The sequence below is a fragment of the Tenrec ecaudatus genome, chromosome 18 (assembly GCF_050624435.1).
Source record: "Tenrec ecaudatus isolate mTenEca1 chromosome 18, mTenEca1.hap1, whole genome shotgun sequence".
NCBI classification, from domain to species: Eukaryota; Metazoa; Chordata; class Mammalia; order Afrosoricida; family Tenrecidae; genus Tenrec; species Tenrec ecaudatus.
Window position 1 is genome coordinate 48,635,794 of NC_134547.1, and position 13,438 is coordinate 48,649,231.

General features: G+C 56.9%; 1 protein-coding gene across 1 annotated transcript in view; it reads right to left on the reverse strand.

The window, feature by feature from the left end:
- The window catches only part of CNGB1 (cyclic nucleotide gated channel subunit beta 1), a 61,991-nt gene that overhangs the window by 9,043 nt on the left and 39,510 nt on the right, over positions 1-13,438 (reverse strand). The window contains exons 17-24 of the mRNA XM_075536705.1: positions 12,500-12,708; positions 11,619-11,669; positions 11,199-11,285; positions 8,745-8,809; positions 7,900-8,022; positions 3,266-3,407; positions 2,526-2,685; positions 29-126 (exon numbers count right to left, since the gene is read on the reverse strand). Coding sequence (XP_075392820.1) covers positions 29-126; positions 2,526-2,685; positions 3,266-3,407; positions 7,900-8,022; positions 8,745-8,809; positions 11,199-11,285; positions 11,619-11,669; positions 12,500-12,708 — 935 coding nt within the window. The remainder of the gene's footprint in view (positions 1-28; positions 127-2,525; positions 2,686-3,265; positions 3,408-7,899; positions 8,023-8,744; positions 8,810-11,198; positions 11,286-11,618; positions 11,670-12,499; positions 12,709-13,438) is intronic.

A 13,438-nucleotide genomic window follows, 5' to 3' on the forward strand; every position in this document is an offset into this window, starting at 1 on the left:
CAGAGGGGAAGGGACGCGGGGCAGGTACCTGGAAGAGCGCCACCTTGCTGACGATGTCATAGTTCACGTCGATGGCCAGGTCCAGGCGCATCTTGTCTGGCAGCTGCACCATCAGCTCTGACTCATCTGTGAAGGAAGGAGACCCCCCCCCCGGACTTTACTGCACCGAGGGATACCCCCACCGGACACCCCGTGCCTCCTAATGGAGTTGTTGATGGTCCAGGGGCAACCCTCACACCCAGACCCTTGCAGACACGGGTCCCTCCCGGAGCAGAGCACCCGCCTCATTCCTCGTCGTCTGGGCACTCAGCACACATCACCTCCTCCAGGACAGTCCCTGACACCTCAGCACTCGCAGAGCCTCCGTGCAGCTGGGAAAGCCCGGCCTTCCCCACTCGCCCAGCCACTCCACCGGGATGGGCTGAGCAGGAGCTGCGGGGTCGACCAAGTGCCCCACGCTTACTGCCCAAGTCCTGTAGGCGGTGGTCTTCTTTGCATGGAGTTGTCAATATCCCCCAACCAACCGGTCGGCCACATCCATGATCCACGGAGAAGAGTGACGTCATCAAGGACCTCCTTTTACTTGGACCCACTGTCGACCCTCGTGGAAGCAGCCGTCGGAGGAGGCATTGCTCACCTCCTCTTTAGCATGCACAAGAGCCAGGACATCACGTGGAGAACTGAGGGGCGCCTGGCCCGAGCGCCGGTACTTTCAGTCGCCTCGTAGGCGTGTGGCAGCGATGGATAAGGCGGACGGGAGAAGCACGGACGTGTCTGGCCTGTGGTGCTGGCAGGGAGCATTGGAAGTGCCATGGACCGTCAGGAGAACCATCCAGCCTGTCCTGGACTCTGCACAGCCAGAGTGCTCCTGGGAATCGAGGGTGAGGAGACTCCCTCCTGCGTAATAGTCAGGGCCATCTCAACGGCACCCGAGAACAGCTGCTGACTGGAAGGTTGGTGGTTCGAGTCTACCCAGAGGGGCCGCAGAAGAAAGGCACCCCTCAAAGCCGGCCACTGAAAAGCCTCCAGAGCCCAGCTTTACGCTGCCCTCCCCACCCTCCCCCAAGGATGGGGAGTCGGCATCAACTTTAAGGCCACGGGCACCTGTGCTGAGCATCTCCTGCTGGCTGCGTCCCAGGCACTGTCTTACAGGCCATCAGACAAAGATGATTTTATGAAACCCTCCCAGCCACCTGAGGGCCACATCACAGCAAGGTCTATTTGACAGATGAGGGAGGGGGGTTTTGGAAGGGCCGAGGCTGCCCAGGAGGATGGGACCAGGACCCCACCGGGCCGTGCAGCCCCTGAGCTGCCCAGAAGAGAGGCCGCCATGGTCTGTCCACCCCATGGTCAGCGAGCCTGGAGGAGAAGCGGCAACAGTCCAGCCCTGGTGTCTCCTACCATACTGCACCCAGGACTGCTGTGACTGGGTGGGGGGAAGCTCTGGGTCTGGGGGTGCTCCTTTGTGGAAAGAGAAGATGACACAGATGTCAGCAGGCTGCCCTGGGGCAGACGAGGCCGTGGGAGCCAGCATGTCCTATAAACCTACAGACACGGATCATGCCAAAGATTCAAAGTCACAGTCCTCACACTGCCCGACAGCCCCACCCTCAGGCCGTTCAGGATACCTTGCAACTCAAGTGTGGGTCTCCCACTGGGGGGCTGGAGGCTTGGGGGTTAGAGGCACCCTGCCAGGGGCCCTTCCCTAGCCTCCCAAATGAGGGCTAGACCCAGAAAACAACAGGACTCCTCCCACACAGACAAAGAAAAACCCAGAGAAAGACAATAGCACATTCGTATTCGGTTAAGGCTTCCATGTGACATCTTTGAAAGGGCAGTGCCTTCAGAAGGATTTCCCAGGACAGAGCAGAGCATGGCCCGGCCCTGCTGGGAAGCAGGCCCCTCGCCCGAGGTGACCACAGCCTTTCTGAAGCAAATCATCACGTTGAAGCACATCTGATTTAAAGTGAAGTTGTACATGTACAAATTTGTAGCGGTACTTGTTGACTCACCCTAGTGTGTGTGTGTGTGTGTGTGTGTGTGTGTGTGTGTGTGTGTGTGTGTGTGTGTGTGAAAGAGAGAGTGTGTGTAGATGGAGAGGAGAGAGAGGTCCTGAGTGGAGCAAAGGGCTCAGAGGTTAATTGAGAGGCTGGAAGTTCAAGGCCATGAGAGGTGCCTCCCAAGAAAGGACTGGCAACCCTCTTCCCACACATCCACCAGCAAGCACCGCATGGGGTATGCCCTAGGGGTAGCTGAGTCAGCATCTCGGAGGGCACAGTGCCTGAGGGAGCAACCCAAGGACCAGGAGTCCCCTGCCCTGTTCTGACTTGTACCTTGGCCAGGCGCATTTCCACCTGATGACTAGGGGGGTCAGGGCATCCAGAAGGCAATCCCCTCACCTTCCAGGAGCTTGTACGGGTCCTGGCTCCTGAGACCCCACCCTCGAATAAATGGTACCACAGATAAGAGGACCCCCAAACCTCCCGCAGACCCACAGGATGAGGAGGGGAAGAGGCCAGTCTTACCTAGCATGCCTTGGGAGTGCCAGGTGTACTCGTACCAAGTCTTGACGCGGTTCTGCACAGACCTGGGAATCCGGTAGAAGGTCATGTACTTGACTGTGCTGTCCATGCAGCTGCGGTAGTATGTCTGTCCCGCGGTGGCGGCCCCCACCACGTCTCTCATCTGGGGGAGTGATTGGGGGTTCAGAGTGCAGGGTTGTAAAACAGACTGTGGGGTTGGGGGTCACACAAACAGACATTTGGGTTGGGGGCAGGTTTCTGCCTCTTTGGGGGGCTGTGGGTCGGGGAAGAACTGGGCTGCTGGCCTCTCTGATGGTCTCAGTCCCTTTGGGTTGAACCAGGAGGGAATCCACCCTGATGGGCTGGGCTGGGCTGGGCCGGTCCAAGTTGACTCCTGGTGCTCACAGCCCCTTGTCTGTCCTCCTCTGGAGACCACTCAACCAGGTAAACTGCTCCTCAGCTCCAGCACCAGCCAGAACACAAGACGGCCCCCTGGCCCACCATTCCCACCACCTTAGAAGCCCCTGACCCCCAGCCTTTGCGGGAGCCGCTCAGCCCAGGCCTTCCAGTGTCACAGGAGTCCCGCCGCCTGTGTGGGAAGAGGACTGAGTCCTGCTGGGTGGTGGGGCCCAAGGGTCCCACCTTCACCAGCAGGTCCCGGGCTCCCAGCCTACCTGATGGGAGCTTCCTTGGCAGTGGTGGGGAGGGAATGAGGAGAGGGGACTTGCAGGTGACACAGCTACCTGTCCGATCATCACGGAGAAAGCAAAGACTCCAGTGAAGTAGTTCAGCAGCTGGAAGACGATTTCAAAGAGTGTCTGCGGATCGGGCAGCCCCCCGATGGTGATGAGGGTCTTCACAGCCCAGTAGTAACAACGGATGTAACTGGAAAGAGGGGCACTTGTTGGCCTGGGCACCGCCCACCAGGTTCACGTGTGCAGACAAGAAAGCCCCACAGCTCGGAAAGGCCAGCAGCCAGCTTCCCCACGGCTGCCGCCTGGTTTGATGGGGCTCTGTCCCAACCCCATAGGGACATGATGTCACCCCCACCGACAGATGGGAAGAGCGATGTTCTGGGGGGGAGGGGTGGCTAGGAAGACTTGCTCAGAGGACCAGCTAGGGTCTCCCTACTTCCTGCCCCCAAGAGGAAACATTGATTTCTATCCTCTGCCCTTCGCTCTCTGCCTTTATGCCAGACCAGGGGCCTCTCAGAGAGCCTGGACAGACCCCACATCAAGGTCAGGACATCCCTTTGCTGATCTTCTCTCTTGCCCACCCATTGTCCAGATAGTGAATCTGAGGTCCCCACGACAAGGGAGTACCCAGGTCACCAGCTAGCCAGTTCCAGAGCTGAAACTAGATTTGTTTCCCAGGGGTACCCAGATAGGGCATGGGGACTGTGGGTCCCCCGGAATGACAAAAGGCATAAGAAATGCACCATGGTGTCAGATGGTCACAAAGCTGCTGAGTCCCTGTCTTCTGTCCCTGTTTGCAGGCTGTGCCTCCAGGGGTCAGAAGAAGACAAGGATGCAGGACCTAGAGACTGGCCAGTCCTGGATTTTACCTGCCCCATCCATCCCATCCCACTCCAACCTAAGGGCTCAGAAGCCAAGGGAAGCCTGCTCGTGTTCTGAAGGGCCCTGCTCAGCTCTGAATCCAGCGGTTGCATCCTCCAATATGAGACTGGCCCAGGCCCACATACCCCAGGGCTCCACATGCCAGCTGCTGATGCAGAAAGTGCCTAACTCTCCCAGCCCCATACAGTAGGGGTGTGGCAGAGCTAGACTGGACCCTAGAAGGGTGCTGGGCACATATCAGTCCATAATGGGAATAGAATGAAGGCCACTAGCCATGGGGACAGTCAGGTAAACCTGTGGTGAGCCCTGGGAAGGGGAGACAGAGGTTTTCGGGGAGGGGCAGGGGCAAGGGCTGGAGGAGGCTCTGCCTTGGGCACTGTACCCCCCGTACCCCCCCCCCCCGCCGTCACGCCCACAGTCATACCGGCTCTAACCACCAGAGGGCACCCGAGGCAGCCTTCAGCCAGACTCCCTACTGTCCTGGAGTCAATTCGGAACCCTGTGGGTTTCTAAGACTGTAAGTCTCTATGGGTGTAAAAAGCCCCGCCGTTCTCCCACAGTGACTGGTAACTGCTAACTGCTGACCTGACAGTTAGCAAGCCAATCATAACCCACCAGGGCTCATTTAAAAAAAAAAAGAGGGGGGGAAGGGAGACTCTGGATAGGGCAATATATGACAAAATAACGATGTATAAATTACCAAGGGCACATGAGGGAGGGGGGAGCGGGGAGGGAGGGGGGAGAAAAAAAAAAGAGGACCTGAGGCAAAGGGCTTAAGTGGAGAGCAGATGCTTTGAGAATGATTGGGGCAGGGAATGTATGGATGTGCTTTATATAATTGATGTATGTATATGTATGGATTGTGATAAGAATTGTATGAGCCCCTAATAAAATGCAATAAATAAATAGTTTAAAAAGAAAAGAAAGAAACAACACCACCAAATTAATGGCAACTCTTTGTACCCTATAGGACAGGGTAGAGCTGCCCCTGCGAGTTTCCAAGACTACAGCTCTTGATGGACGTAGAAAAGCCTATCTTTCTCCTGTTCAGCAGCTGGTGGGTTTTGAACTGATGACCTTGCAGTCCAAGGCACGGCCACTATTTCACCAGGGTCACTATGAGACCAGAGCTACCGAGGGTCTCTCAGACAGGATGTCTGTATCAGAGTAGACAACTCACCCTGCTCCTGGCAGAGTTCGAACCGCTGAGCTTGGGTGAGCAGCCTAGCGCTGAAACGACAGTGCCACCAGGCTGCAGACTGCCAGGCTGCAACCCTCAGATCCCTGGGTGCTCTCCTGGGGTGGGGGTGGGGTTCCCACTCCTGGGCCAGGGACAGGGGGAAGACCCAGGGCCAGTGTCCATGAACTAGCTTTTCCTCACACCCTTTCTGGTAAAATAATTTTCCAACAAGGCAGTACTTCTTAAGAGGGCCCCCTCTTCCCCTCTCCCCATCTCCCCTCTCTGCCCCGTGCCCCAGCCAGGGAAGTAGGAGTCAGGGGACAAAGCAAAGGACCCCGGCAGTGGGCATTCAACCAACGGTGGCTGTTTTAGATGTGACTGTCTTTAATATGGTGCCATGGTGGCTGCAAGTTGGGCTTCCAACCGCAAGGTGAGCAGTTCAAAACCACCAGACACTCCTTGGGAGAAAGACGAGGCTTTCTACTGCCGTGAACGGTGACAGTCTGGGGGACCCCCAGGGGCAGTTCTACCCTGTCCTGCAGGGTTGCAATGAGCCAGCATCGACTTGATGGCAGTGAATTTTGGTATGTCTTTTTCTTTTTGGTTTTGTGATTAACCACGACACTGGATTTGGGATTATGTAGTGTCACTGAAGGGCAGAGGTTTCAAGCTTGGCCTACCTCCTCTTTACAGGGAAAAAAAATGAACTCAGCTCCCTGTAGCCAATTAAAAACATTTGGATCCTACTCCATCATCCAGGATAAAGTGTAGGGACCTGCTTTTGCAGTCTCCCTGGCTTGGTCCGGGCCCCCTGGGGACACTGCCACCTCCTTTGGGAAGTGGCTATCAAGTGTAAGGTCCAAACTCCTCGGGTGAACTTGGGGACTCCGCTCGGCCTGTCATCCCAGACTCTTCCCCACAGCACCCCCTTCCAGCCACGCAGCACAGCGGCCTCTCCTCAGCCAGGTGGGCTGGCTGTACCACGCCCTTCCCACCCCCTCCTCACTCCCATGGAGGCAAATGGGACAAGAGTTAGGGCACGGCAGCCACACATGCCTGGGTTCAAGTCCTGGTGGCCGGAGGAGCTGTGTGGCCTTAGAAATACTTCCCCTATCCCTCACCTGACCATAAAACGGAGACCACCCTTGGCTCTGTTTGTGTGAGCATGGCCCCTGGGACGGTGCGATGGCTCACACTTGGCTGCTGACTGAAAGAGTGTCAGCCCACCTTGACAGATCCCTCCAAGGAAACCTGGTGAGAAACTGCCCAGAACTCAGCCACGGAAAAATGCGACGGGCACAGTTCTGCTGGGACACACACGGGTGCCCCAGACCGGGACTGATGCCACAGCAACTGGTCTGCACGTGGTTGTTGGGAAGAGTGAGTGAGTGGCCCCACTGAGCGCTCAGACTGGACTCTACGACCCATGCTGCAGGTATTACTAGGATTCCCGTCAGCAGGGGCGTCCCCACTATTCTTTCCACAGGCCCCATAACTCATGGCTGCTGTCAGAGCGGGCACACAGCGCTCCCCTTGGACTTTTGTGACTCCTTCCCACCCAGCCCTGCTTGACTCCAGGGCACTGTAAAGAGCTCTCTAGAGGGCTCTGTCCAGCCCACGCTCCCTCTGACTGGCCGATCGCAGGTGCCCTGGAAGCAGCAGTGTGGCAAACCCTTGAGCCTTTCCATGCCAGTGGCTCCTTGGCGCATGTCAGCTTCAGCAGCAGGGTGGGACGTGGGTCCTAGGGACAGGGATGAGCCTAGATGACTGCTTATCTGCCCAGATTCTCAGGAGGGAGATGAGGTCGTCTACTCCTGAAAGTCTGAAGCCTCATAAACCCAGCGCGGCAGGTCTGCTCTGCCCTGTAGGCTCGCTTGGAGGCAGAATCGACTCGATGGCAGAGAAGGGAGTCGTTGAGCCGAGCCATACTCTCATTTGCCATAGCCCGCGGGTGATGCCCTGCCGGTGCTGGGAGCTCCAGAGCCGTAGCAGTTCAACTTGGGCTGCTAACCACAAGTCAGTCATTCGAACCCACCAGTGGCTCCTCAGGAGGAAGACAGACCTTCCTACTTTCACAAAGAGTTACAGTCTTGGAAACGCACAGAGGCGGTGGTTCTACCCTGTTCTATCGGCTGCTTTACTCCCGTAAAGAGTTAGTCTCAGAAACTCACAACCTGGTCCCAGGCATTTGGAATTGAATCAATAAGGGAAGGTCCAAAAGAGGAAAAGAGACAGCCGTGGGGACAGTGCTGAGCTTTGGTAGCAGCGAGATGACCGACTTTGACTCTCAGACATTTTTGGTATCTGGCTCTGGACCCTGCTTTTGGCTCACCTCCGTCTGACCTTCCATTTGGGACGACACAGCGCCCATCACCCCATGAGGCATTGCCTTGCAGTCCCCCGAGTTTCTGTGGGGCGTGGCAGCAATTCACAGAACCAGGGGACCAGAGGGACCATCCTCACGGAGAAGCGAGGGGGAAATAGCGTGGACTAGCATTTTGGAAGAGTTGGATATTGGGGACATCTTTAATCGTCTGTCCCTTGGGGACCTGTCTGGTCTTCATTCTTCTAAGAGAAATGATGTCCACAGGGCAGGGCCTGAAGGCGGGCTGCAGCTCACCTGTTCCCCACGCCGTCGTAAACCCAATGGGTGGAGCCGATGCCCTGGTAGGCGGACGCCCAGTAATAGAGACAGGAGTTCACGTGTAAGCTGTAAAGCAGGTACGCCGTGGTCCTGATGACCCTGCCGGGGGAGGAAAGGGTGTGACCGCAGCAGCAGAAAGGACGGAGGGGCCATCCTACCCTGGGGTCAGGACCGCAGAGTTTAGCCCATCACCAACTCCTTCGCGCCCACCTCAGGGATGTCCTGCTAGAACCACATGGCCTGCCCAGATGCTTGGTGAAGTGGATGCCTATCTGTCCAATGGGACCCGATGGATGCTCTTTTGAGACATTGCCATTAGAGATGGCGGCTCTTGAATGGAAATGCGTCCAGAGTTGGGGGCAGAGTTGGCACGGGGCAGTAGGACCACCTGTGCCAGGTTCTGGGGGTATGGACAAGCCAAGGGGTAGGAATTTGGGGGCCAGGGAGAACTATGGAAGGAGAGGTGGAAAGGGGACATGCTTTCCAAGTGGGGCCTGTGGTCTTCGGTCCCACCCTCAGGCCTCTGTGAGACCGTCCACTGTGGCCCCTGTCTGAGCCACGTGAGGGGGCCCAATGCCTTGGGTTGCAACCAAGCCCCTGGAATGCTGGGAGCCACACCTGCCTATGTCGTCTTCACAGCAGGGGGAATGGACACCCATGGGCCTCGAAAACACAAATACCCTTTAGGAGAGGGGTGCTTAGGCCTGGCTTCCGGTGAGAGGAAGTCCGGGGGGCAGGAGCAGGAGACTGGAAAGAGGAAGTGACGTAGGAGAAGAGAGGATGGCAGGCCCTGTGTTCTCTGAGACAGGGGAGTGGCTCACCTGTAGACGTAGGCTTTGCTGAGGATGGCTTCCAGGCGGCTGTTGAACTCGAAGAACGCCATGTACTGGGGGAAGACAAGGCATTGGGGCAGCCGGTCACCATGGGGCTGGCACGCTGCGCTCACCTCCCAGACCCACACCCGCACCCCATGGCTACTGTTTGGGGGGTGGGGTGGGGGAGGGCTGGGCAGAGAGCATCCAAACCAGAAGTCCCTGGCCCTTTGCGGGGTCAAGATCAGAACCTTCACTTCTGGGTCTGGTGGAAGCGACCTGCATGTTCTCATGAGACCACATGTCATTTCAGAGCCCTAACCCCCTCTGGATCCCACCGTGCCATTTTGAGAGCTGCAGCGGGAGAACCCCAGCGGGAGGAGCTCGCTTTACGTCTTTAAAAAAAGAAGACACTTTTTATACAGACAAGGCATCGCTCACACCACTCACCCAATGCTGGGTGTCTCGTGATAAAGAAACACAACCCAAACCTGAGCCCTTACTGTCAGTCAGCCCTGACTCCTGCAGCTCCAGCCCAGGGTGGGCGGTGGGGTTTCCTGACTCATCTTACAGTGCAGCTCACCAGCCTCTTCCTCCCTGGCACTCCCCGGTGCTTCGCACCACCCAGGGACCTGATCCTAACAAGACTGGTCTGCAGAGAGCAGCCACCCTGGCCTTTGCTAAGCACCCAGCAGCCAGCTGGCCCTGAAAGGAGGCAGTTTCTTGCTGGCCATCTCCATCTCCACCCTTTGCAGAGGAGACATTGCCACGCGTGTTAATTAAGCCGCCTGCCCAAAGCACACAGATGGTGCCAGCGTCGGGATTGGAATCCCAGACCTAACTTACAACTGCAAGTTCGCTGCCCTGTGTATACCGCCCTTAGAGCGCGCTCACTCACAGGCTCTCTCCCCTCAACATCTGAGGAGTGTGCAATTGTCCGGTGGTTTTCATTCTAACTTCCACGCAGGGGTTAACCTGGATGTGGAGGACCGAGTCTGCAAAGGCTGCATCCTCTGAGCTGTGCACAGCTGTGAACTAGAACCTCCGAGTGACCCAAGGTATGGGCCCACTGCTACACCTGGGGTATAGAGGCTGGGCCTAGGGCCAGCCTGCCGTGGCCCGAGTTTGGCCCGAAAGGACAGCATGCAGCCCCCCCGAGGCGGGCCGCCCTGGGGAGTGGATTCAGGAGCAGTCCCAGCGATGCTGTGTATCCTAGTCTTCTCTGCCCTGTGTCTGTGCTATTGAGGTCTCGCATGTGCTTCTTCGCCGTGTTTTAAGAAAAGGCGTCACTGATGGAGACGGAGATGAATTTAATTAGCTGGCCAGCAGAATCCGAGCTGGGGCGGTATGTGCTCGGACCGCCTGCCCTCCCTTGTCAGACAGCTGACTGGTTTCCCATCCGACTCCCCCTCCTGAAAGGCTCTGCCCAGTGTGACACACAGTATCATGATGACCCAGGGGTTCGGCTACACATTCCAATCCACCCTGGCCCTCTCTGATAGCCTGTGGCCTCAGGCAAGTCACCCAAGCTCTCCTGTGTCCTCCAGGTGGAAACCCTTCAGAGCAAGCTCCTCTCTTGAGAGGTGCTCCCTTGGGACTCTAACCCTAAAGCCGGAAGTCTGCCCCCAGCCGAGCTCCACAGAAGAAAGGCCTGCCAACTTGCTTCCATAGAGCTTCCAGCTCAGGTAACAGGCATCAGAAGACCCAAAACAAACAAAAAAACATATCATTGAGAATGAGGGGGGTTAGAGCAGAGACCCTTACCCATCTGTAGACAATGGGACATCCCCTCACAGGAGGATCGCAAGGATGAGTCAACATGGGTACTGTATAGCACCGATGAAACACACAATATCCCTCTGGTTCCATGAAGCTTCCTCAACCCCCACTATCATGACCCCAATCCTGCCTTTCACTGTGGGCTAGGCCAAAGCATGTACACAGTACATACAAGAGCTAAGGACACATGGAATCCAGGTCAGATATACCCCTCAGAAACATAAATGGAAGTAGGAATACCAGGAGGACAGGGGGAAGGTGGGGAGAGGAGGTGGGGGAGGGGGAACGGTTTGCAATGATAGACACATAACCACACCCACCCACCACCCCGAGGTGGACGAACAACAGAAACCGTGGGGCAAGGGAGACAGCAGTCAGTTTGAGATATGAAAATAATAATCATCTATCATTTATCAAGGGGTCATGGGGGACGCTAGTGGGGAAGAGGGAAAAAAGAGGAGCTGACACCAAGGGCTCGAATAGGAAGTCAATGTTTAGAAAACAATGATAGCAACATATCTACAAATATGCTTGATACAATTGATGTATGGATGGTTACAATAACTGTAAGAGCCCCCAATAAAAAAAAATCATAGAGCTGAGAGCCAAGAACGCCTCAGGCAGGTCTATTGGGCGGTCATCTGCCCGGAGGTCCTATGTGGGCCGCCGACCTGCGAGCCTTACCTTCAAACACCGGGGCAAACGCAAGAGGGGGTTCACACCGAATTTCAAGTACAGGAAGTCCAAAGGCAGGAGACAGAGCAGGTCCATCTGGAACCCCAATGAGACACGAGGTGCATGAATAATTGGCCCAGGTGAGTGGGGCTGCGTGAGGGTGGGGCCCCAGGAAGGACCTACCACTGGAGGGCAGAAGGCACCCACCACAAGCCCCTGTGGGACGTCGATACCAGGGACAAGGTCTCCCTGCCTGTGCGGGAGCTGCAGGGGGACTGTCGGGGCGGGGGGTGGGGGGCGGCAGCAGAAGACCCCCAGCCTGGGCCGGGGGCCTGGAGAACACTCCCATGGGAGATAGAACAAGCACCTCCCCTCCTCCCCACCAGCCCCCCCCTGTGACCCCGGAAAATGCGCAGTGCACGCACATACCTTAAAGCGGCGAGATTTCAGGTAGTTGTTCCGCATCTCCTTTTTGTCCGTCTAGAAGAAAAAGGGATTTGATGGTGGAATGACCTGGGGACTTAGCTCCTTAGCTCCTGGCATCTCAGGAATCCTCACAGAACACGGCCCCCTGCCTTCACGGTAAGCCAGACTGGACCAGAGGGGATTCAGGGAAGCCCTCCCAATTCCCAAAGGCAACGCCAAGGGGAGGGTAGTGGTGGTGGTGGTGGTGGTGGTGGTGGTGGTGGTGGTGGTGGTGGTGGTGGTGGTGGTGGTGGTGGTGGTGGTGGTGGTGGTGTGTACCCATGGACTTTCCAGGGACCTGCCTCCCTGGGTAACTTTGTGTGGCTTTACTGACAGAGCCAGGAAAGAGGCTGCTCGGAGAATTCTCCCTCTGAACTGCTTTAGAAGCAAGGCCTCAACTGCCCCGTTCCCTGCAGGGACCGTACAAGGAGGGCGGCCCACGCCTCCTCCTGCAGGCAGCGGAAGTGGGGACAGGACCAGGATATGGGGTCTCCTCAGTGTACTGTTGGCAGAGCCCCAGGAAATGCTGACTGCCCACAGCTGACGGGGCGGGGAACCCATTTTGCAGAGGAGGAAATTGATGCTCAGAGACACGCCACAACCAGATATGGGGACGCTGGGTTTGAACCAGGTCCCTGTGGTCGTACCAAGTTCCCATGCCCAGTTCCAGTGGGTGGTCTAGGCACCGTGGATGGGACAGAGGTATGGGTGCAGTTGCGGCCGATCAGGCACAGAGAGATGACCCTGAGAGGCCCGTGCTCACCCATCTGTGGTCAGTCGCAGCAGGGGCCTCAATCCCCTGGAGGCCGTGACTGTGGCCACCCCTGCGCCTGCCTGTGACTCACAATGATGTCCCCGCCTTTGACGAACTGCAGGCGCAGCTGGAACAAGGTGATGTCCAGGAGGTAGATGAAGTCGCACAGGTAATCCATCAGCATCCAGAGGTACAAGTTGTCAGCCCGCTGGTAGGGGAAGGCCCAGCGCACCGGAATGAGCCAGCAGTTCCAGTTCCAGGCCAGCACCACGAAGAACAGCCACAGGATGTACATCAGGTCTGCGGGCAGGAGGGGGGCAGGCTAGAGCGGCCGCGGGGAGGGGCTCCTGCGGGGCGGGACCCTTCCCCACATTCACTGCACTCAGGACTGGGGGAGTGAAACTACTACTTTTGTTTTTAAAAAGTCGCTGTGAGGTCCCTAGGTCTACGCACCCTGACGGGGGTGGGGTGGGGAACGTCGTGGTATTAGGAGCTACTTTTCCTTTGCTCAGAAGAGTGGCGTAATGGTTACCATAAGGCTGCGAATGATAAGGTCAGCAGTTCGAAACCCCCAGCCCCTACGAGAGAGAACGATGTGGCTTTCTACTCCTGTAAAGAACGAGTCTCAGAAACCCACAGGGGAAGTTCAGCCTTGACTGAATCCACTTGGCGGCACTGAGTTTGGTTTTATGCTGGTTGAATTTCCCCCAAAAGGCATGGCCTGCCTCAGCAAACAATGCCTGGTGGACTGATAGCGAGGTGGAAGGATGAATGATAGATATTGTCACTCACCTGATCGTTGTAGGGCCCGGTGGACAGGGGTGTGTAAAGCCCCAGGACTCAGGGCACTAGGATTAGAGTCCCCATGCGGCACCCGTCCTGCCCTCCTCAGAGAAGTCACAAAGAAAGGCTCCTTGAGAGCAGTAGGGAAGGGCCTTTTTAAACTGTCAAGTGGGGTGCACACACTGAGGGGGGGAGCTTTTAGCCTGATGGATGTGGAGCGTGTTTACCGCGGAGCGAGAGGTGCGCA